Consider the following 24,672-nt stretch of genomic DNA (forward strand, 5'->3'; position numbering starts at 1 on the left):
AACCACTTAAGCCCTCTATTCCTAAGTAAAAGAGACCTGAGTTGGCAGTGTACTTTGTGTGCTTCCCCCCCCCCCTATAAAATGCCTTCGCTGAATATATAGGCAATCTACAAGCTCAACTCAAAACATGTTGTGATACATTGTGAGCTTGTAGAGTGGCTATTTTCGGCGAATGCCTTCCATTATTTATTTTGAAGCGTTACTGTCTGATTTTCTTAATGTTTTACTCCTCACTGCGCTTTATATTTCACACAAGTGTGTTTGAGTGAATTTCCGTTAACTTCGTGGAGGTCGGAATGGACGTGAGAAAAGTAGATAATAGATATTTACCTCCTGTTAGTTCATTCTTTCTTTGTATACACAAGCATGCACATTTTCTGTTGAGGCATGTTCGCTCATTGCAGTGGTGTGATAGTGGGCTTACAGACGGGAGGGAATTAGTTTGGGGTATTTTCAATCAACATATTGCATTCCAACAAGTTCCTTCTAATCCTATAGTCAGACTGGAACTGGAAGCTCTTTAAGCGGAAACTTTACACGTGTCTATATGCGTCTGCTGTGTTAAAGCCCACATGTCACTGTCACTTACTGACAATTGTCAGTATGCAGTCCTCTGGGGACAGGTGGGAAGGGGTGGTGGTGGTGGGGGGAGAGAGAGAGAGAGAGAGAGAGAAAGAGAGAGAGAGAGAGAGAGAATTTAATGGAAGAAAGCGAGAAAGGGGGCACAAAAAGGTGAGAGAAAGGGAGAGTGGAACCAAATGGACCCGTAAGTTCCATTTCTGCACTCCCAGAGTTAATTTAACACTCAGGAAAATGGCGTGAGAGGAGGATACGTAGCCAGGGTGAAAAAAGAGAGAGTGGGGTGCAGGAAAGCTAAAAATAGGCCAGCCTGTTGGCTTTAACTCCTAGATTTATTGTTAAAAATAGAGCTAGCTATGGCAGTCTGTCAAGTCAACTGTCCACCAACAGTGCAGGCAGTGTCATTCTCAAAATAAACCTAATTCAATAGCCACATGTGACTCCTAAATTCAATTTGAGATCAGGTTTGTTTTTGATAGGGAGGTCTCAAAGAATGACACCAACAACCAAGCTGATCTTGGTCCCTAGGCCTCTTCGTTTTGGCCCGAATTTTAGGGCCATGGCTAACATAACCTTTGTGTGTCATGATTGTATTACCAGTGGTGGACAGTAACAAAGTACATTTACTTGAGTACTGTACTTAAGTAGATTTTTTGAGTATCTGTACTTTACTTGAGTATTTGTGTTTTTTGGGTACTTGTGACTATGACTCATTTCAAAGAAAAAATATTGTACTTTTGAGTCCAGTACATTTCTAGGAAGGGGAAAAGGTGCATTATGAATTAATCATTTAATTCATATTTCAAATAATGTGAAAATAGCTGCAACGCGGTGTGGTCTTGTAGATATGCTATTTTCACTATTTAATGATATATTTTTTTAAATGTCTGAAAGTCTTTACAACAGAGCTGATCTTGGTCTCTAGGCAGGTTAGTTTTGGCCTGAATTTTAGGGCCATGGCTAACAAAACCTGTTTGTGTCATGATTGTATTACATACAGGCTCAGTGCTTCCTGGGTTCTCTCATTTCTACCTACTGCACCATGGTGGATTTAACATGGTCAGTTTGAAATCTTTAGCTCAGTGGTTCTCAAGGTGGGGTCCGGGGACCACCCAGGGGTTCTTAAGAGGGTTCTAGGGGGTATAGAGCAAAAGCAGTTAATATATAGCATACCAAGGACCTCAATGGAAACAAGACCGCAAGGACTTTTTTTGATAGACCTTTTATATATTATATGTATAGTATATGTACATATGTATTATATATGTACATATGTATTATATATGCAATTGTGATGTTTACATTTTTTTGTCTAATAAAATATTCAATCAATCATCACATTCGGGAATTCAAATAATGTCTACATACAGTATATTATTTTTCTGGCACAAAATATTTTCAGATGGGGGGTCCGCAGCCTAATACATATCAATTTGGGGATCCTTGATATGAAGGTTGAGGACTGCTTTAGCTGTTCCAGACAGTGCTTTTAACTCATTTAAAGTCTTATGTTTTACTATAACCCACAAGCATGAGTTTCTGTTTAAGTGATTGTGTGTGTGTGTGTGTGTGTGTGTGTGTGTGTGTGTGTGTGTGTGTGTGTGTGTGTGTGTGTGTGTGTGTGTGTGTGTGTGTGTGTGTGTGTCCAATGGAGTATGTCCAATGGAGTATGTGTACATGGCCTTTTGCACAGTTGGCTTGAGGGTTTATTTTTTTTCCCTGAGTCTAGCAGCTTGGCTGTCACCATGTCATCACCGGTTACAGGACAAGCCTAACCAGGGAATTTGTTTCACAAACACGCAGTCCGACAAGCTGTGTCTACACTAGAGCAATGTGTGACCCACCAGTCAGGTCCATCCTGGTGACAGACACCAGGCGGGTCTTCCTGTCCTTGAGGTAGTAGCGTCCCTCGTCGCTGGTGTTGACGCGTCTGATCTCGATGTTGTGCAAGTGGGTCTTGACGCGGTCAAAGTAGTCTGCCAGGTCCTGAGACACCGCCGCACCGTCTCTCACCTGGGGGAAAAGGAGTGGAGGGTGTGTGTGAATAGCAGAGATGCCCAGAAGTAGGGATGGAACAATGTGAAAATGACATGTCACGATTATTGTGGCAAGTTTATTTTCGGTAAACAATATTATCGCGCTAATCAAAATGTGCTTACAACTTTGAATGCATTTTTTTCTTTTTTTTTTTTAATCCCACGATTTTTGTAACCCTTATTTTTCACCCGGTGCCAATTTTCTAAGTGATCCTGGGCACTACACTCCCCTCACCAGCCCCTCCCCCCTGTCACCTGACAGGGGGGAGTTTTCCTGGTTGGACGTAGCGCGTGGAAGGAACACGTTATTCCAACCAGTTCCCTTCCCCTCCATCAGGCGCCCCGGCTGTCATGGGGGAGGCGTTAGAGTGACCAGGATTACTACATGTTTTTGTGAGGGTATTAACTACCCTGAGAGACACGGGAGAACATGCAAAATCCACACAGAGTGGGCACTTTCGCCAACCCCACCTAGGGTATGGGTTGAATGCCATTTTCGAGTTGGATAGACTGGGAGTTAAATGAACACAGGATTTTGAAAACATTTGCCCATAATAGCATGCCCAAAATAGGGAGGCCAGGTTGAAAGGGGTTCAGTGTGTCATCAGCTTTTATAAATATGTGACTAATGAAAAGTATTAACACAAGCGTGTGACTAATGCATTATAACACAGGCTATTTTTTGACATTTCCCGGAAAGTAACAGAAGTGGACATACAAGGTGGACGACATGTACTGTAGGATGAGTGTGTCTTTGTGAAACCTCATTTTGAACATGTAATGTATCATTGATAATAAATATGAATTAACCCATTAAGCCCTGAGGCCGATTCTACAAATGCCTTCTAAATCAGTAGTTCACACACTTTCAATATTTTTCAAAAATGTTAAAAAATAGCAGCTGCACAAGCTCGCAGCTGGCAGATTAGGTCTGGCCCCTCTCAATAGAGGTTGGATTTCTCTCCCTCCGAATGCTGCAGTAATCCATACATCTCTCAGTATGCCCCCTCATCAAGACATTTACCCATAACAATCCATGCATCCATCCATCCATCCATCCATCCATCCATCCATCCTACCTACCAGTGTATAATTTCCTGCCTCCGAAGAGAAGTCGAGGTTGGCATCCTCTAGACGCAAGCCCTCCAGGTCAACTTTGAGCGACTCTCCTGCTATACACTTGGAATATACGCTCCTGGCTGGAGGAGAAAGAGATTGGCTGATTCATCAATGGCACTTGTTATCGAGCAGAAAAGCATGACATATATACCACCGAAGATCTTCATATGGAGGCCATTTTGGCTATCTTACACATGTTGGTCTTACCAACATGTGCAGTGTACAATTAAGGCTGTGATGTGGTTCTCAAACGTTTTAATTTCAATGACCCCTCATAACTCTGAGACTGTACAAATTGAGCCAAATGGACCCATATGGGTCCATTTCAATCAATCAATCAAACTTTATTTATATAGCACATTTTTACACAACCTTAGTTGACCAAAGTGCTGCACAGGTAAAAACAGAAAGAGAAAAACAATACATCAAATCAAAAGAACACAAAAAACACATAATCATGTATAAAACCCATTGCATGTGTGCATATAGGAGACATAGAGCGGGATTGAATAATTACACCTATGTACACAGAGGGTAGGGAACGATTAGATAAGAGTTAAAACAGTAACATTTAGGATTGGATGTGGTTAAAGGCCAGAGAGAAGAGGTGAGTTTTAAGTAAGGGCTTAAAGATCTGGATGAACTGAGCAGATCTGATGTGGAGGGGGAGATTGTTCCACAGCTGTGGGGCTGCCACCGCAAAAGCGCGATCCCCTCTGGTTTTGAGGGTTAAGTTTGATGGCACAGTCAGCAGCGACTGGTCAGCAGACCTCAGAGCTCTGGGTGGATTATGGGGTGTTAAAGGTTCGGCCATATATGGGGGGGGGCAGACCATTGATGGATTTAAAAGCAAATAGTAACATTTTAAAATCAATTCTATATTTCACCGGAAGCCAATGGAGAGAGGCCAAAACTGGTGTGATGTGGTCACATTTTTTGGTACCTATGAGAAGGCGAGCAGCAGCGTTTTGGACAAGTTGCAAACGCTTGAGTAGGGAGTGGCCGATGCCATAATATAGGGCATTGCAATAGTCCAGCCTAGATGAGACAAAGGCATGGATCTCTAATTCAAATTGTTTGAGGGGGAGATTTGGTTTGATTTTGGCGAGAAGCCATAAATGAAAAAAGCATTTTTTTACGACTGAGCTAATCTGTTTGTAGTGGCACTCCGTCTAATTCTTCTAAAAACATGTACCACTTGGTGGAGTAGACCTCATGAAAACACAAAAAAGTATTTGTACGCGAACGACAAGACAGAGTAACTTTTCTTAAAAAGATTTTACTTGGAAAAACATAAAAGGTTACAGGGTCAAATGTACGGTCAAAAAACTGTGTTGCTTCCTTCAGTGTCTGACTCCAACTGAACTAAAAGACTGTTTGCCATCATCAGAGCTATACACAGGTGCATCAAACTAGACTAATTAGGCCCTAATCAAACATCACACAGATTAACAGGTCAGGTCAGCTAGACCTTTGTAGACACACCTGACACTTATGAAGCACAATCAAATGTAATCAGATTACCAGCAAAAGCTTTTTTACCTTTTTAGCATAAAGTATTCATAATCTTAAACATGATTTTGACATCACATTTTGATTTTTGTCATAGTCTTTTGAATAAAATTCCATTTAGTTTAAGTCATATTTTAGTCATCTGAAATGTTTTAGTTTTAGTCCACTAAATATCATAAGATTATAGTCGACTAAATCTACAGTTGATTTAGTCGACTAAATTGTATTTTGGCGGAGCCTTGATGGCTGATTTTACTCTTGGTTGCCTGCTGAGAATAGCCGATCTACAAGCTCACGACATGTCGCGCTGTACACTATCAGAGTTACAGACCCATACGTGTCCATTTGGAACCACCTCAAGAAACCCCGAGGGTCCCTGGACCCCACTTTGCGAAACACTGAACTATTGTCTTAGATATTGGATATTGTGAAGTTCTAATCCAATACCGATTAACCACTTCTATATACTTTGTTGACCGGAGTCCGCCAGGGGTCTATACTTTGTTCCCTACCTTTTTTCCCCAACTACACCAAATCTCTTTCCCAAAAATAGCCAGTCTTCAAGCTCACAATGCATCGCAACAGGATGCGTTGAGCTTGTAGATCAGCTGCCCAGGGGACGAGCGCCGGAGATTGTGTGGCCATGTGACGGCATCAGCAACAGGTGTTTACCCACAAATAAGTATCTGTTATGCTAAGCTCAGTAAGATAGACTGAGTTCTGCGTATGTCTGCAGCCGAATGCGTTAGCCAACACATCACTTGTGATGCTTGCGGAATTTGTCTGTGCCTCGTTTCTGACCGCATCACTGTCGTGTCAATAATCGTGTAATATTGCGTAATTAAATGGACCCTTAAATCACGATTTTTCAAAAATAGCCAAAGAAATATAAAGTGACACAGATGCGTTCCAGGTCTTAATGGGTTAATGCCTGGGGGTGATTCTGCACCCTGTGCCTACAGAAGCTTCTGCTTAAGGTTCCTAGATCAGTGGTTCTCAAAGTGGGGTCCGGGGACCGTGAATATATAATATAATATAATAATATATAATATTGAAAATACTTTGAAAATGTTTAACAATTTAGATTTTTTTTTTAACACAAATCTTCTTTTCTGGGGGTCCCTTCTGGGGAAATATTTTCAGATGGGGGTCCACGGCCAAATCCATATCAATTTGGGGGTCCTTGTTTGGGAACCACTGTCCTAGGTGGCATAGTGCCAGTCACCTGTTCGTTACTTGTGGAATGCATACATGCGAGGCCCTCTTAAAGGGGAATTTTGCCCCACGGTTGTCTTACCTTCTTTTTTTTAGATTTGAAATCTCGTCTAGCGAGACTTCCGGTGGGGCGCATTAAAAAATAGCCGATCTATAAGCTCATAGCGAGGCACTCGGTGCCACGCTATGAGCTTGTACGTCTGCTATTTTTGAATAGCCAAAGAAATCTTAAAATGACACAGATGCGTTCCCGCTCTTAATGGATTAAGGCACTCTATGTATGGATTCATGTTCTGACTGCATGAGTCCTGGAACAGCATTATTGAGGATAATAGTTAATCCTAGGAAGAGCTGTCTCTGGTACTCGTCCAGGCTGCATAAACACTGGAGAGTCAGCCTCTATTTATGATTTTTAGCTTGTTTATTTATGTTATGTTGTGTAGAACACACAACATAACATAAATAAACAAGCTGAAAATCATAAATAGAGTCTTGGCTGAATAAAGTTTGAATAAAGTTTGAATTGAGTACCGACATTACTGTCATACCACTGTCATACCACCTTCTAGGGTATTATTAAAACATTATGGCAATTTATTACCTCAACAATCCCGCTATTTCGGCGGAGAACAGGACTGCAGACTTACCTACGATTGCCACTTTAACAGTGGAGATTTCTTTATTCCAGAAGTCTTTTCGTGTGTATGTTCCCTCATCCTCGAATGTCACCTGATAAACAGAATGCAGAACACGTCAACACATACTCAATGCCAACTGATACGGAACAGCAACGTTACTGTTATCTGTCACATTTTAACTAGGGCTGGGCAATTAACAGAAAATGGTGGAGAACCTGTTTTTTATTTTATATATCAGAATAATCGGCAAAATAATTATAACAGTTTTTTATAACTGATTAACCATTATACTGAATTATACTTTGTTGGTGCTGTGCAAAAATAGCAGATCTATAAGCTCTCGCGACACTTTGTGATCTTGTAGATATGCTATTTTCACCATTCGTAAATATATCGTTCATTGATTGTAATCGAGACAAAGGTTTTTAATTATCGTATTAAATCATATTGATTGAAGTCATATCGCCCAGTCCTACTTTCTACAATATGATTTGAAGGCATGGATTCATGGCCACCTTGTCGAGGTACCAGCGTCGGTCGCTGCCTGTTCCAGTCACTCTGCCTCTGCCTCTGAAGACACATTAACATGAAGTACTTTAACAGGGCAATACAGAACAACAACAACAACAACAACACAAAACAAAGCAAATAGAATACAAGTAGCTTCACACAAACAATCTCATTTTTCAAATGTGTTCCAGCCATTCTTTATAAGGGTCAGTAAAGTAGCAAGCTAACTACGTGCGACTCGAAAGCCAGCTAGCCTATGTTTTTTTTTGTGATGAATGCTATGAAGAAGAAAACTTTTCAGATGGAAGATAAAGGTATTAATAACCATATGATCTAGGTACTACAGGTACAGATAAAATACTCTTTGTGCCTAGATATATTCACATCGTAATCAAATATGTCCTAACTAAGGAATTAGTGGCACTGTTCTACTCGGTAACGATGTAAGTCGGGAACGATGCATCCCTTGTACCCGTCTGTCTATGTCCCTTTTACACCCATAGAGATCTCATAGAGATCTCTGTATCATAGAGATCTCTGTATCTCTGTATGTCCGTCTGCCTGTCATTTCACACATTTATTGTAAGATGATACCTGTATAATTATAGCTTGGTTTCATTATGAAAGAGTCATTTCAAAGCATATTGACGTGCACATTAAATACCCATATAAAGCAGCAACATGTGATTATGAAGCAAGTTCACACCATTATTTCCCTGCGGTGCTGCTAGCATACATACTAGAAAACAATTAGGAGAAATTGCCAATCCCTTATGCAAGTTGTGGACAGGACTTACGATTGGGGGTCAATTGGACATTGCATTCAATCCATCAATCAAGGGCTGTCAAGATTATGACATTTGACTTGATGATTAATTGTCACTCAAATAATTGTAATAATTATGTTTCTGTTGTTGAACATTGGAACGTTATGAATATAAGTTACATTTCTGTTTGGCATGACAAATAACATACACATTATATTACTTTATACTTAAAAAAGAAAACATTAATAGTGGAAATAGCCGATGCGTTTTGAGCTTGTAGATCTGCTATTTCCACTATTTTTGAAAATTTTTGAAACTATAAGATTTTTTTTAACATGGAAACGATTATGACAATTATGCCAATTATGCAATAAATAATTGCGATTATTTTAAATAGTTGCGATTATGTAATAATTGAGATAGGCCTATATATCAATCAACCCTGACGCATATTTCGGTGCACAACACAAATCCTTTTCAGACAATTGAGATGGTCCCAACCTGTGTGAGTGCCAATCCTTCTCCTCCCATAGGACAGTCACCTGGAGGCTACCAGCCGGAGTGAACTCCAGCCTGTCCACGTTCTTGGGCAGGTAGATCTTCAACTGGCGCCCGTGGGTCAAGCGCTCATGTTCGTCGCGCTCATGCATGCCATAGGAGTCTGATAAAGGCAGAAGAAGATGAAGATACAAGAGGAGGTTAAAGGAGTTACGAAACTCTAGGTTGATTGTTTAGTTTGTTTACCAGTTCAGGTTATAAAAACTACAGCAGATTAAACACCTGGCAGACTAGCAAACAATGCAGCTGCAGCTAATACAATTCATAATGGCCGTGTTAGATTTAACCAAAGATCCTTAACATATTAGATAGCCACGGCCAAGCCTCGTAACTAGTATGAAATGGTACACACGTCCGGTTTCCTAAGTCTGCGCGGTTTGACGCTAGATCTCACGAACGTCCTACAGTATGATCACTGTTGCTAGATCTCGTGAGATCTCCTGTTGCTGACACCAAAAAGGTCTCGAACAAAGATCATTTCCTCCTGATTTCTCTTTTTGAAATCGACCATTTTAACCCATTTAGACCGGGAAAGTATCCGTGTCATTTTAGATTTATTCAGCTATTTTTGAAAAATCGTGAAAATGTGTGCAAATCTTTGAATATATTTTTTTGAAGCGAACGTTTTTTGAAGCAAAATATTTTGTTCCAGGGACCTCCAGAAGCAAAGATTTGAGTTAAAAATGTTGTTTAAAAAAACAAATGTATTCAAAGATTTGCATAAATGTTCAAGATTCTTCTAAAAGCTATGAGCTTGTATATCTGCTATTTTTAATAGCCCAAAGTATAAAACAATGGTTATAGCAAAAAATCTAAAATGACACAGAAGCGTTCCCGGGTCTTAACGGGTTAATGTCAACATGTCCTGTACATAATTATGTGGCTTGTGAAGAATGGGTCCAATATTTACTCACTACAATGACCATGGGGGAAACATAATCTGTGTTCACGTTCACTTCTCCCATTGGAATGAATACTCACAACCTACTTATGGCCTTCTAAAGGGGTGGACCCATACGTCACATAGATACAGGACGTCAAGTGAAGTTTGCCAGTCTTGCTTTCTAGCTGTGCCCAGAAGAGCCTATGCTTGCACACCAAATGTGCAGCATAGATAGTAGTCAACAGGTGAGTCAATGCCACACATTGACACACTTGTTGTTGCTTACATCACAGTGTACCATAAGGTCAGTCATATACAGTCTGCCACGTTTTTAACCGTTTTTCACCTTAACTGGAAAGCAACTAAATCACCCAAGGGTTTCATTCCCCTTGTCATCTGTGGGGGGCTCCGCAAGCCCCCAGGACCGGGGGTGATTTTGGAGCTAGAATGAACTACTGTAGCACTGTGACCAAAAGCTTAGCGCAGGGGTCTTCAGGCCAAGGGCCAATTAGCTGAGAGAGAGATGAAGCAGGGACCCCCACTACATATTGTATAAAAGTGTGTTGCAGTTTAAACTTTTTCATAGATTTCATAGATAGCTTCATAGACTTGTTTGACAGCACTATTTATCATCCGTTTTGTGTTAATTACTGTTTTGTGTTTATTTCAGACCTTTAACCACTTAAAAAGGGATATTTCACTTTCAAACATGTTTGGGGTCATTTTAACGTTTACTCAGGCTTTTGTGAACACCAGACACTTTTTAAGTTGCTTGATTCAGTATTATATATTTAGCAGACACGCCCTCTTCCTATGCAAACCCATTGTAACTTCAAACTCTATATTAACCATGATAGATTCATTGAAAACACCTGTCCTTGGTTCTGGTCTGGACTGATATTGTCCTAATGCGTAAGGAAACCATGTTTTTCAATTACTTCATTTATTTTGTATAATTTGGGGGGGGAAATGACCTCCCTGAAGCTAATTTTAATAGGAAAGAATGCAGGTCATTTTGAATCATTTAGAAAGTTTTTAATAACACAAAATCACAAATCATGAACCAAAAATAATGAGCCACTAGTGTGGAGGGCTGAGTGTGACTATGGTCATTGAGGGAGAACTGTCTGAAAAACATGCATTTTTCACCGGGAGCCAAAAGTGTAAATGTGATGTGTGTGTTAAATTAACACTCTGGGTCGTACTGTGTGTGCATTATGTGTGTGGAGGCTGAGGAAACAAAGACAAACAGTGTGGAAAGAGGAGTGGGCCAGGCAGATTCGGGGCTGAACAGATGACATGATGATAGCCTACTTACCCACACTGAGGGCAATGCCAAGCAGGATCACAAGACGCCACATCATCTGGAGAGAGAGAGAGAGAGTGTTAGAGTTAGTTTATTTATTTGTTTAACCCTTATTTAACCAGGCAAAGCAAGTTTAAGAACAAATTCTTATTTGCAAAAGCGGCCTGGCAAAAGGTAAGGCCTCCTGACTGAGGGTGAGGGGAAATGTGAAGAATGGGTCCAAAATAAATCAACAATCAGCTTAAAACAATAAAAAAAAAACACAAGACCATAACAGAGACTTCAAAAGCTTAAATCAACTTGGAGATGAAAGTGTCCAGTTTTAAAGTTATGTTGTTGTTTTTTTGTAGGTCATTCCAGTCTCTGGCTGCAGCAGATTGAGACGACAAGACAACAAACCTTGATCTTTGTCTTTTATCTAACTCAAGACCATGGCATGAATCACAGGATCTGACATTAATAGCCATGACAGTATATAGACGTAGCAAAAGGCACGTGGCTGAAAACATTTCCTGTGTTGCACAAACATGCCTGTGAGTAACCGCAGCGTTGGTTTCTGGGACCTTCAACAGAATCAAATGGGCAGTAGCTGCAGTTGAGGTGTGCAACAGCTGACACGGGTGGGGGAGGGGTGGGGGTCTGGGGCTGTAATTAATCAGTGACTCATTACTGCCAAAACTACTGCGGTTTGCCAGCACATCAATGTCACCGTACGTCAACACACATTTAACTTAGTTTATTATTCATGAGCAACTCCGGAGCCAGATGTCCATTAAAGAGTCAGTGGGTGAAGGCGTGATTTATAATCTTTGCATGATCCACAGCGGGGTAGGTCCATGTTGCACGTTGCACCGTGGACCCCGAAGCCATCCATTATTATCCACCCATGACCCAGTATGCATCAAATGATAGAATACTCCTTGAATTAAATCATTCACTTTCCAATGATCTTGTCGGAAAAACTTGACGGGCAAACCCACTTTGGGCGGATTTGTCTAAGCCAATGGTTCTCAAAAGTGGGGTCTGGGGACCCCTAGGGCATTGGTTCTCAAAGTGGGGTCCCGGGGGGGTACCAGGGGGCAGGGGGTCAAAATTAGGTAATAAAGCGTTACAATCATTTGAACCCCTTTATCCAAATGTTGTACTTTTAGCTATTCAAAAATAGCAGATATACAAGATCATCGCTATGAGCTTATACAAAATCAATTTGAGTTACTGGCACAGGATCACAATCTGTGTCTCCACCTGTAAATACCACATCATTCATGTACGCTTATCTGGTGAAAACGATACGACCGGAACACACCGTTTTTTTTTGCTCTCTCATTCCTGTGAGCAAAGATACACTACGAGGGTTCACTTGTCTGGACAGATTAGCCTAGGGCTGGGCAATTAAGCGAAGATATATCAAAATCAACATTTAGAACCAATAACCGACTTAATCTTGCTCATGTAAGTAATCAAGAAGCATTTCGAGGGGGGACTTGCATATCAACGAATCTATACGGAAGGAATAAAACATTTTTATAATCCACTTAATTGATTAGTCTGATCCACCACTTAAAAGGCATAGTTCACCCCCAAAATGACTTTTTTTCGATTGATTACACACCCCATGAAGCCTTGAATTCATGGAGATTGTTTTGTTTTTGTCGCATTCGTAAGCCAATAATTTGATGACCGGCAGAGACACAAAGTGTCAACTTTGAGTCTCCTACCGGAGACATTAGCATCTTTCCACCAGTCATCAATTATTGGCTTAGGAATGCGACAAAAACAAATAAATCTCCATGAATTCAAGGCTTCATGGGGTGTGTAATTGATAGAAAATAAAAAAATGGGGTGAAATATCCCTTTAACCCTATACACCAGCTTGTAGATCTGCTATTTTTGCTATTAAAAAAAAAAATGCAATGGAGGCAAAAGCTTGAGATAACATTGATTTGAAGGCATGCCAGCCTGCTGCCACCATTCCTCTAGTCATGCCGTCATGTGTAATTAATCTGCTGCCACCAGACCACACAATCTACACAAAGCACGCTCCGCTCACACAGGGGTGGACCCAGGCAACCACAGGCCATGTGACCGTCATGTGACCACCACCTCCATCATTCTAATCTAGTCTACTCTGTCTCCACCTCTCTGTTGACAGTCTTCCAGAGGCGTCCGTCATTTCAGAGAAAAGAAATAAGGGGTGGCAGAAATAACATACAGTGTAAGTTACCATGTATTTCCAAAATACTGAAAATAGTGGATCTACAAGTGAGCTTGCATTTTTTTCCTATTTTTTGGTGGGGGGGAAATAATAATGTTGACATATACCAGTGGTTCCCAAACTGTGGGTCGGGACCCCCAGGGTTGGGGGTCCCCAATAAGCACATTTGCTTAATTTGCAACATTGTTTTCTCACTCAACAGTAAACAAACCAACGTACAGTATAATTGTACACAGGGTATCTGCATATTTCTAAAGTGACAATTTAAGGACTTTTAAGACTATTTAATACCTCTAAAATAAAATATAAAACAATGATATAATATATATATATATTATTTATTTTTTTTATTTTTTTTAACCCTTATAAGACCATTACTGGGTCAAAAGTATACTATAAAAATGGTACACTACTGTATATGTGTATAATATATGTGGCATATATGTTCACCTATTTTTTGTAGATGCCTGGATATATTGCACTGTATGGGAATCTGCAATGCCCACCTCACTTCTTGTGTGTGTTTGGGTGTGTCTGCCAATCTGTCGGCATGTTTCTTTGTCCCTATTGTGTGTGTGCCCAGGGCATGCTAGAGGAGACCCCGAGGAATGTCTCTGTTGGCCAGCAGAGGAATTCCTAGACTGACTGCAGTAAAACTTCCCCTTCTCTTTCCTGGAAACCAACACTTAGGAACCTCTCCAGGCATGTAAACTCTATTACGCTCTACGAGATAGGCCAGCAACACTCTGACATTCATGTGTATACGCGCACGGGCGCGCACACACGCGCACACACACACACACACACACACACACACACACACACACACACACACACACACACACACACACACACACACACACACACACACACACACACACACACACACACACACACACACACACACACACACACACACACTTGTATTACTATACTTGTAAGGACATCAACATTTTTGGACGTTGAGTTGATGAATGCCATCTTTAAAATGTATGGCCGTTTTGGCCATAACCCTAAAGCCGAAAATAGCCGAGCTACTGTACAACCTTGTAGATCTGCTATTTTCGGTGCATGACACCGGCATTCAACTAAGTATAAATCAGCCATAAATCCAGCCCTAACCCCTAAACCCAGCCTCTAAATTCCTACAGTAATACAAACCCTTATCCCTCCCAACCTGAATATTTTCCTAATTTTAAGCCTACGGGTAAAGTCAGACCGAACTTTGGGAGGCTGAAAGACGCAGGGTGTGCCCGTTTTGTGAAGTCTAGAAAGCAGAGCAGCTTGCACTGTCTTCACGTTGCTATGCAATCAGATACGCACCTGTCACTCACTTTCAGATCCCTGCCCCGATCACACAAAAGGAGTTTTTAAAGCAATCTCTTTGCATGTGTACCGGTTCACCATCGTTTTCTTAGCTACAGTCTTTTTAAGTAACAAAGTCCTACAGCTCCGGGTATGAAGCAACATGAAGCAGCCTCTTGACTAATCCGATTGGAAAGAGAGGAACAAGAACAAATGACATAAGTAATGTCATTGGGACTGGGATACCAGGTTGTAATTTAATGCTTGCCTTGAACCCTTTCCGACTCTCTTTTATTGGTAAATCTGTGTATATAAACATATATCCCATATCAAATCTCTTAATTACACCAACATTGTTCATGTGAAGCAGTTTGTTTATTTTTTGATCCATTTATCGGGCAAAATAGTTTAGAATAGTTTGTTTAGAAACAAGCTGCGGCAGTCCTGTATGTCTGTCCTGTCTGCCCCGGAGGTCCCTCGACCTCCACGGGAGAGTCTTTCACGCCCAGGCCGGCCGGGGAGCAACGGACAGACTCGGGCCGGGCACCATTGGATGTGCCTTGCCAGCCCGGATCGAACGAGCTGTCCCCTGTCCCGGTGTGACCGAAAGTCGTAGATCTACAGTAGATGCTACGGCCAGTGATAGCCGATCTGAGGAGCGCTGTGGCCGGCCACTGTGGCCAGAATAGCTTGCTTACAGCGTCGGAGATCTGTTACCACTCTTTCAGAGCATGGGCAGGGATAGCAGCAACGGGAAAAGAAGGCTGTCCTTCAACCAATCATCAAAAAGATATAGGTATCCCAGTCAAAAAGCAGCCACGGTATCAAGCTTTTATCTGCTCCATATAGAATTGCTCTCTACTGGAGGCGCCCTGGTGGATAAAACGCACAAACACAAGGTGTGCGCAACGAGCGGAAAGCCGCGCAGTGACAACAAAATGCTCTGTTCCCATTGAAAACCATTGATTGCAAAAAGACGCAGACACAAAGTTCGAAGTGTCTGTACCCTAACTTTTTTCTCTCTTTTCTTTTACCGTAAAACAACCATTTATCTTGTGAGGACATGGAAAAGGGTCCTCACAATGGGCGTACGGCAAGATCACCACAATTTTCGGCATTTATCAATCTATCGTGACTTTGACTTCAGCGTACGGCCCGCTCAGATCTCACTTCAGCTGTGACGTGATGTGACAGACAATACGTACGCTAGGATTGGCTGTATAGGATTGCTTGATAAATGTCGTTGGAGTAGGGTCATTCCTGGGCTCAAATATAAGCCGGTTTGTACACTCCATTGATAAAGGAGGACCAATGTCTATTTACTTGTGGAGGCGTTTGACTCTCGCAAGTATAGTAGTACACCCAACACACTCAAAAGACAGGCAAACACACCCGAGAACGGCCCGTTATGTTGATTTTATAAGATAGCAGTCTTACAACTACCTTCTTTGTCTAAACATTTACACATGGAGCCAAAGATAAAGAGAGAAAGGTGAAGAGATAAGAGATAACCTTGTCAACTATTTAAGCACTAGCAACAGTCATTAAAAGCTTTGGGAAATGCTGTCACACTGCCTGTTAGTCGTGTGAATAATTTAATCATCAGAATCGGAATTTGTTGACTTATTAGCATGAGGTTTACGCAAGGAATTTGCTTTAATTGGCACTTGCATGAAAGCCGAGCCAGCATTAAATGATTAACACAGGAACACAGACAGACATAGTGTGTGGAGATAAACACAAGACAACATGCATTTCCTCTTTCCACTTTCCAGCAAGTAACCACCAGAGAGACAATTAAGACGACATAGCCTAACCACTCCTGGTGTCCCAATTTTTGGCATGTCATTATGAGCTTGTATATCGGCTATTTCTGAAGTTAATGAGAATATTCTTTTATGATTAACTGGTTCAGTGGTTAAGTGCTACCGTAGCATGTATTGCTTTCACTAAACTTCATTGATCACAGTTCAACAGGCAACAATGAGCCTCCATATAATTGCAATGAAATCAAATCACCCTTCTTAATATTTATGAATAAAAAAAATTGTCGAAAATAAAGCGTATGCCACATCATTTCCCCACTTCCATTTCGTAGTGCCTACTTATAACTGTATCTGTTTGGCTGTTATATCGGACATTATTTGATTCCTTTTTTTTATGGTTTGGCGGTTGGACGGTTGGTATTTTGCAATTTAATCCTGTACCTGGCCTGTAGACCCGTTCGCAACTTGGTGTGAGGGGAGTTTCTCACTTGAACTGAGTCAATGGGTACCTAGACATGAAAAATCAAAGAGGTGCTCATCCGCCATAGTGCCACGAATGGCGCAATGGCCAAATCAAATATGGCCGCCATCGGCTATGATGAAAATCCAACTTTTTTGTTTCTGAGTGTATATATAGTCATGCAATACCTCCATTTTGACTAATTGTGGGGTGGGGAATTCATTTCTGATATTGTTATGACCATTTTGGGTGATTTTGACCTTGGAAGGTCATGGTCAAGGTCATTTTGCTATTCCGAAGACCTTGCCACAACTTGGCCATTGTTAGGACTAAAAACAGGTGCAATAAGTCTAATTCAACTAATTCTGACATGTATAATGCATTTCTGATCTTGTTTTGACCATGGGGAGAACTGGGTGAGAGATCACAAGAGTACACAGCTGCACTGTCTCTTCCAAATACTTGTGTATAACATTCACAGTGGAGTGAAGCGAACACCATTGCATATGATGCTTGGCCATTCCCTTTATGCAAGAGATCGCAGCAAGAGCCTTCTCACAGCCTTCAACCGGATTGGTTCCTGTTCGAGCTACCAGACCATCAGATCTGCCCACAGTCTTCTCGCTAGCTATGCTGTGAAATGCTCAAAAGCTGGAGAGACACCCATACCAAGTACTTTCACTAGGGAAGATTATACTATGGCAGGCATGGACAACTCAGATTACGCTGATAAATCATCACTCTCCGAACCAAGGGTTCACACTATGCAGCATTAGTACCGTTTCAAGATGCCACCGTGAACAGACCCCTTCATAAGCCTCCAGTGTCAAGTACAGGATTAAGCCACTCTGATCCAATCCTGCAGACAAAGTTGCCATGTCAAGAGATACCTCCCCATGCCAAGCCAGTAGTTCAACCTGCCCTGCCACCAGACATGTTGCTGCATCCTGAAAACAAGCAAGCAACATTACTCAACATGCCAACTGCCCGAAGTGTATCTGTAAAGAGAGAATTCTTGATCAGTTTGATCCGCTGTGGTGCACCAGCAGGAGACCCTCTTATATGGGCCGCTGTGCACACACTTGTCTCATCTACTGTGGTGCCGATAATGCGCGTTGGCTTCCTCCCTGTCATACCAAGACCCATCACTGAGCCTGCTACCGTCAGGAATTGCCTCATGAACTTCCAGAGTGTTCGTAGACAACTAAATCGGGCATCAATTACGATATGGTGCGATGAAGGTGTGTTCACCTCGGCTGTAGATATTTACCTGCACGAGACAGAACAGTTCAAGGATCTCTTCCTCTGCATGGGCCCTTTCCATTGGACTTGTGTTCTGCTCAGATGCCAGGGAAAACGGCTTTGAGGTTCTGGCCTGGATGACACACTGGTTGAGTGTGCCGTGTTTGGACCTGGTGTGATAGAGTCAATGTTAAACGGCAGCCATTATGTCCGGGCTGATGCTGATTGTGGAGGATGTGTTTACAGTAGGTCACTCCAGTGGGAGATGTTCTGGCACAACAAGGACAAAGCTGCATCCAGTCCTTGCACAGGTAGAGGCACTGCACTCTACGCTGGCTGCAAATCAACATTGCAGATCGGTCATTCAGCAGTTTGAGGCCCTGATTGGACAAGTAGAGAAGTTGAATCAGGACTTTCTTGAGTTTGACAAGGAGTGTGAGGTCAAGTCAGAGCTCTGCCAATCTTTTGGAATTTGGCTGGAGTTGGTGGCCGTCATCAAGAATGCTGTAGTCTCTGAAAGAGAAGGGAACTGGAATCTACATGCTGCTACTGTCGAGGACTCTATGCCGATCTTTGCAGAATGTAACTGCATAAACTACCTGCGTCATGGCTCATGGCATCTTGAACAAATCAAGGTGCTAGAGTTCACACATCCTGAGCTCTACCGGCACTTCTCTATATAGGCCAGTCGGTTGTTCAGGATCGCCAAGGCTGGTTCTGCGCTGTAGGAGGTGACATGGAGGTCGAGCAGACCATTCAGCGAGTGTCAAAGGGTCCTGGAGGTCCCTATGTAGTAGGAGCCACACACAATGCAAATGCTGTGGCAGAGTTCGAGCTGTTGTTTCACGAGATTAGGTCGATCACCAATGTCCTCAACCTTCTCACCAACAACCACACCATGAAACAGACAGAATGCCATCTCCAGCATGCACTGAGCACCACTCAGGTGCTGGACTTCGTGTTAGAGCGGCAGAACCCATACTCAATGACGGTCAATGTGCCCGTGCCACTGCACAATCTGCTCACAAAGCAGGCTGTTGACAGAAGGGTCGCTCCACGCTTGCTCAATTGTCTCAAAAATGGGGAGCGTGTCTACTGTTCATGCAGGCAGGAGAGGTTAGTCGAGAAGACCAAGAAAATGAGCACAACCATATCAAAGAGGGAGCTACCTCAGTTCAACGAGCAACCACAGAAGACACCAACAACCATTATGAAGGAGCAGAAGTTAGTCTTACCCAAAGACATGGCTGAGACGATAGGAGTATGGACATTGCTAAGGAGCGGGGCATGAACATCCGGCAGGTACTTACTCATGATGTGCTCCCAGCATCTGCCCTGTTTGATGGTGACCTTCCAGCTCATGTCAACAAGTCAAAACGTGTCAGTGAGATTGAGCCTGGACTTGACCTCACCCAATGGAGTCCGAAGTCTACTCTTGCCACTCACGTTGTCGTAGACTTCATGTCGAAGATGCGGCAGATGCCACTAGCACGACTACCTACTTTAGGTGCTGTCATCAACGCCATCAACAGCTCAACATCATCCCTCTACCAAGAGCCAGAGTTCATGCATCTTGTGCTTGATTCCTACATTGAGAGGTCTCTAAAGGAAGGGGAGCGCATGCGGCGCACAGACTCAACAGGCATCGACATCATTGGCATGAACAGACACACGCCTATCCCTCAGCAACTTGACAAGTTCTGGGCATCTGAGGAGAACAAGCGGAATCTCCAGCTGTTATTTGGGATATGGTGTGCAATCAAGCCTGTGGCAATGCTACCATCATTGTCAGCTCTGTTGTCTCTGATGATGAGGTGCTCCCAGCAAAGGTGGCTTGTGGCGAAGAGATCCCTGACCTCTTGAACTGGATTGAAGAGGCTGACACCAGGCTGGTGGTGCATGTGGAGTGGGCTGTTCGTGTGAAACAGTGCAAGAGAGTTGTCGTAGTCTCCATTGACACAGACACCTTTGCATTACTTTTATACTACACCCCATACTTCCAAGCACTGGGGATGAAGGAGATCTGGCAGCAGTAATATCTGACACATTTTGGAGAGGCAAACACCTTGACCGAACAAGACGCAGCGTTGGCAGGGAAGTACTTGGTACGTGTCTGGCCAGGGGCCAGGTCACGTACAACAGCCAAGACATTTGATGACCTCAGGGTAGAAAATTATACTAGTGCCAGTGCTGGAATTGATGCTCTCCCTCCCACAAGTAGTGTGATCAGAGGCCACATTGAAAGAGGTGCCTTTCAGGTGCATAGGGCTTGCCACCTGCTTTCGACAGCCAAGTAACCCGAGGCAAGCCTAGCACCAATGGAACATGGGTGGGAGGAGCACTTTGGCACACTCCTGCCATCAAAGTGTCTGAAGGCCTTACCACCAAGTCTGCTCACAGTATGCAAGTGTGCAGGCAAGTGTGACACTCGCCGATGTGGGTGCCGTGTTGCTGGAGTTCCGTGCATCATATTCTGCCATGGAAACATTGAAAATCCCCCCTGTAAAAATCCATCACACTAACCTGCATGCACACATATGGTGCACTTTGAGAGAATTTGTTATCTGATCTTGTGTTAGGATTTTATTTGGATGTCATTTTGTAGGTCTATATCACTTTTATTTGCTCATTTCAACACCCAATTAGGTCAAATTAGGTCAATGAAGGTCAAAATCACCCAAAATGGTCATAACAATATCAGAAATGAATTCCCCACCCCAAAATTAGTCAAAATGGAGGTATTGCATGTTTACATACACTCAGAAACAAAAAAGTTGGATTTTCATCATAGCCATATTTGATTTAGCCATTGCGCCATTCGTGGCACTATGGCGGACGAGCACCTCTTTGATTTTTCATGTCTAGGTACCCATTGACTCAGTTCAAGTGAGAAACTCCCCTCACACGAAGTTGCGAACGGGTCTACAGGCCAGGTACAGGATTAATTATGCAGTCTTTGTGTCCTGATTTTTAAGTACTTTCAATCTGGAGTCCCTATTTTGGGCATGTCATTAATTATAGGCAAACGTTTTCAAACGTTTAAAAAAATAGCAGATCTACAAACTCACAACCACTCACTCTTATGATGCCCTCCAACAAGAGTGTTTATTTATATATATATATATATATATAAAGTTTTTAAAAATAGCAGATCTACAAACTCACAACCACTCACTCTTGTTGAAAGGCATCACATGAGTGAGTGGTTGTGAGTTTGTAGATCTGCTATTTTTGAAAACTTTTGAAAACGTTTGCCTATAATGAATGAAATTATTATTTTTCATATACAGTATATACAATTATATATATATTTAATTGAAGCTATCTACAGTAGTATAGCTTTAATATACTTTGTATTTGCTTGCTATTAAGTTGAATGTCTTCCAAATATCGTTAAAAACATTGGTAATCAGTGAGTGTTCTACGACTCTACAAAATCAGTATCGGCATTGGACCTAAAAATCTCTCATCAGTCGAGCTCTACTGCAGTCAGGTAAATAACTCTTACTGGAAACCAAATTAGTCGAAGCCTATTGTTTAGCAGAGATGGAAATTTAAATGGTTTTAAATTCATGTTGGTGAACACAGCGCCTCGATTGGTTTAATTATCTCAAATACACTTGAAAAGCATGACAGCTGATTCCTGTTACAACTTTGTTTTTACCAGGCGGAATTACAGACGTAGCCATTTAAGAGTGGAAGTGATAGTCAGACTTGAGAAACTAATGGAGAAGCAACAGAGAGATGGAGAGAAGATGACTCTAGTGAATTATTTATTAGATAGAATTAGAAAATACTGAGAATATTTCCAATATCTCGAGGTTGAATTTTTTGTTATGGTTAAAATATGTAACAAATGTTTTAAGGAAGGATATATGATGCACAGTGTGTCATGTTGCAGTGTTCAATACTTATCCCTGCCCCATTAATCAAGTCTAATGATCCAGGTAAATACAATGACAGTGCTTTTATTCTCCTGATATTCTCCATTGGTGTGGTCACTGCTAAGTGTCCCAAATAGTTCATTCAGTCATTTGGGGGGAAAGTGGATAGACCTCCCTTGCCACTGCCAGCCCACCACAGTTCTGAATGTTACAATATTAAAGGGCCTTGGGCTGGCAATTACAAATGCCATGTTGAAGACTAGAGATGTTGAACTTAAACTATGAATGGCTCTCAAAGTGGGGTCCAGGGACACAAATGGACCCTTACAGATCTGTAACTCAGAGAGTGTACAATGTGTACGCCCTCATAGTTATGGGGGTCCTTGAAATTAAGAGGTTTGAAGAACCACTGACTTAAACAATGGGTCATACAGGCCCCTGGTTACAGGGGTGAAACTGAAAATAAGCACTGATGTACAGTATACTGTAATGAGCCATTGGGCTTTTTTGCTGTCATTCACTTGAACAGCTTTTTGGTCCTAGAAGTGAAGAATGGGACCACTTTTTGGTTGGACTAGTAGGATGGCATTTTGCTCATCTTAAAAGAAAGCCCTTTTTGAAATATTCAGGAGCAGTCCTGAAGGTACAGTATGCACTTACAATGTGGTGAGGTCAATGTAGTGTCATACAACCACCTTCCCTCACTATGTCTATGCTAGACTGCAGTAAGAACACAGGAATAACAGAAAACGGTAGGAAAAAAAACTGTTATATAACAGAACCATACATAATGTGTTAATATGCATGGATGAATGAGCTGATAGTTATTTCACATTAATGTTTGATCATTGTAGCCTATAATTATAATAATATAGAACACAAACATGACCAAACATATTATGACCCAAAACATTAAAAATGATTAAAAAAAAATATATATATATATATATATATACATTATTAATAATAGGCTAGCTAGATCAGTATACAGTATCGGAAATATGCCAATATTTCACTAATTCAACAGCCTGGGTGGCTCACAGCTTCGCTTACTGACATGGCATTTTTACTGCAGCCTACCTGTTGAAAACAATGGGTGAAACACATCCTCTGCATCGTGTTGCCTGTGATTAAAACACAACTCAGGCCATTAGAGGAAACGCCGAGGAGTTATGGCTTCTTCCTAACATTTCATATTCACAATAATAGCCTACAGTAGCTGGGCCCCTGCAACCATAAAAGAGGGAGGTTCCTCTCCTTCCTCAGGAGGATGGCATCTCAGGACATGGAACAACTAAATAACACAAAGGATAGAAGACACGCCCGGCGGGGTTGCCATGTCTGCTTATTATTATGAGCGACTTTGGGCTTGTTTCGCTGTGAAGTTGCTTGTACATTTTGGTAGTTTGCGGGTTGCGATTTTTTTTTGTGGCTTGTTTCTAAAGTGTAGCTGTTGCTTATTTTGGCATGTTTCCAATGTTGTTTTTGTTTTGTTTTTTTATGGTTGAAACCAGTGGTTCAGAGGACATTTTCATGTCAAGGACCTCCAAATTAATATGTATTTGTCCTGGCTGGAAGACCCCCATCTAAAACTATTTTGTTCCAGTGACCCACATACAAGGTTTGTGTTGTTAAAATCATGTATCACAAAAATTCCATCATTTGTTCAAAATATACTTTTGAAAACATCAGATCATAGCTGTGATCCAGTCGCCTCTTTTGAGCTTGTTTCTCTCGCAAAACCTGGCAACACCAATAGAAGACACGCCCGGCCCAAATACCACAGCACTTACACACAACATCTAAATGCTCCGTACGTACCGGTTGCTTTTTCTAACCATCAGACATACATACAGGTCCACCACGGTTAGTTTACAGTGGATCTGAGGGATTTACACATTGGACGAAGTGAAGAGAAGATACATGAGATCCGTAGACACACAGCGAGCAGACGCACGCACACACCCTCCATTCCATACAGCTTTGCACGCAACGCGGCTGCTGGACCCCCCAATATGCATGCAGTCCAGACCCCCCCCCCCCCCTCAAAACACATACACTCTCACACACACATAAGCAGCACACAAACCGGTCCTGCAACCATGGATCCAACTCTAAACACACTATCCGCTGTGCGTAAAATGAAACCCGGCGAGCTTTGTAAAGAAAGCAATTAATTATTGCGCAGTTTATTGCGAGTAAAAATCTATCTAGTCTCCAGGACTTCTGTGGGATAATTTCCACGTACAACACAACAGTCAGTTTTAAAAGTTTGACACGGATATTATGTTTACCTTGTTGTGCGAATCCAGATGTTGCAGATTTGTTAGTTTTATATTCCACTGACACACACACACACACAGCAGCAGCTGGCGACAGACAGTAACCCCGCGACAAGCCCACCAGCAGTGTTGCCAGGTTTTGCGAGAGAAACAAGCAACCGGGTGTAGGAAAACAAGCCCAAAAGAAGCGACTAACCATAACCATCAAACCTGGCCACATGAGCACTTTAAAAATATTTGAGAACCACTGGTTTAGATAATAATTACAAATGTGGAAGCAAGCCTAAATAAGCAAGTACACTTTAGAAACAAGCCAAGCCCAAAAAAACAGCAACCCGCGCAACTAACCAATATTTACAAGCAACTTTACAGAAAAAGAAGCCCAAAGTCACTTA

The 24,672-nt window shown here is 42.0% G+C and overlaps 1 protein-coding gene across 6 annotated transcripts in view; it reads right to left on the reverse strand.

Moving 5' to 3' along the window:
- LOC311059735 (uncharacterized protein) overlaps nucleotides 1-24,405 on the reverse strand; it is a 46,398-nt gene extending 21,993 nt beyond the window's left edge. For 3 of the 6 annotated variants that reach the window (XR_014602194.1, XM_084077774.1, XM_084077773.1), the window contains exons 1-7: nucleotides 23,076-23,232; nucleotides 11,136-11,181; nucleotides 8,878-9,037; nucleotides 7,615-7,669; nucleotides 7,109-7,190; nucleotides 3,699-3,814; nucleotides 2,424-2,592 (exon numbers count right to left, since the gene is read on the reverse strand). Coding sequence is in view for 4 of the 6 variants with exons in the window: in XM_084077774.1 (XP_083933900.1) it covers nucleotides 2,424-2,592; nucleotides 3,699-3,814; nucleotides 7,109-7,190; nucleotides 7,615-7,669; nucleotides 8,878-9,037; nucleotides 11,136-11,181; nucleotides 23,076-23,111 (664 nt within the window). In the remaining 2 variants the exon portion in view is untranslated. Of the gene's footprint in view, nucleotides 1-2,423; nucleotides 2,593-3,698; nucleotides 3,815-7,108; nucleotides 7,191-7,614; nucleotides 7,670-8,877; nucleotides 9,038-11,135; nucleotides 11,182-22,655; nucleotides 22,716-23,075; nucleotides 23,233-24,289 lie in introns of those variants that run through there. The other 3 variants (XM_084077776.1, XR_014602195.1, XM_084077775.1) reach the window with 3 other exon arrangements.
- Nucleotides 24,406-24,672: the final 267 nt, after the last annotated feature.

The sequence above is a fragment of the Gymnoscopelus microlampas genome (genome assembly GCF_963454915.1).
Source record: "Gymnoscopelus microlampas genome assembly, chromosome: 2".
NCBI lineage: Eukaryota > Metazoa > Chordata > Actinopteri > Myctophiformes > Myctophidae > Gymnoscopelus > Gymnoscopelus microlampas.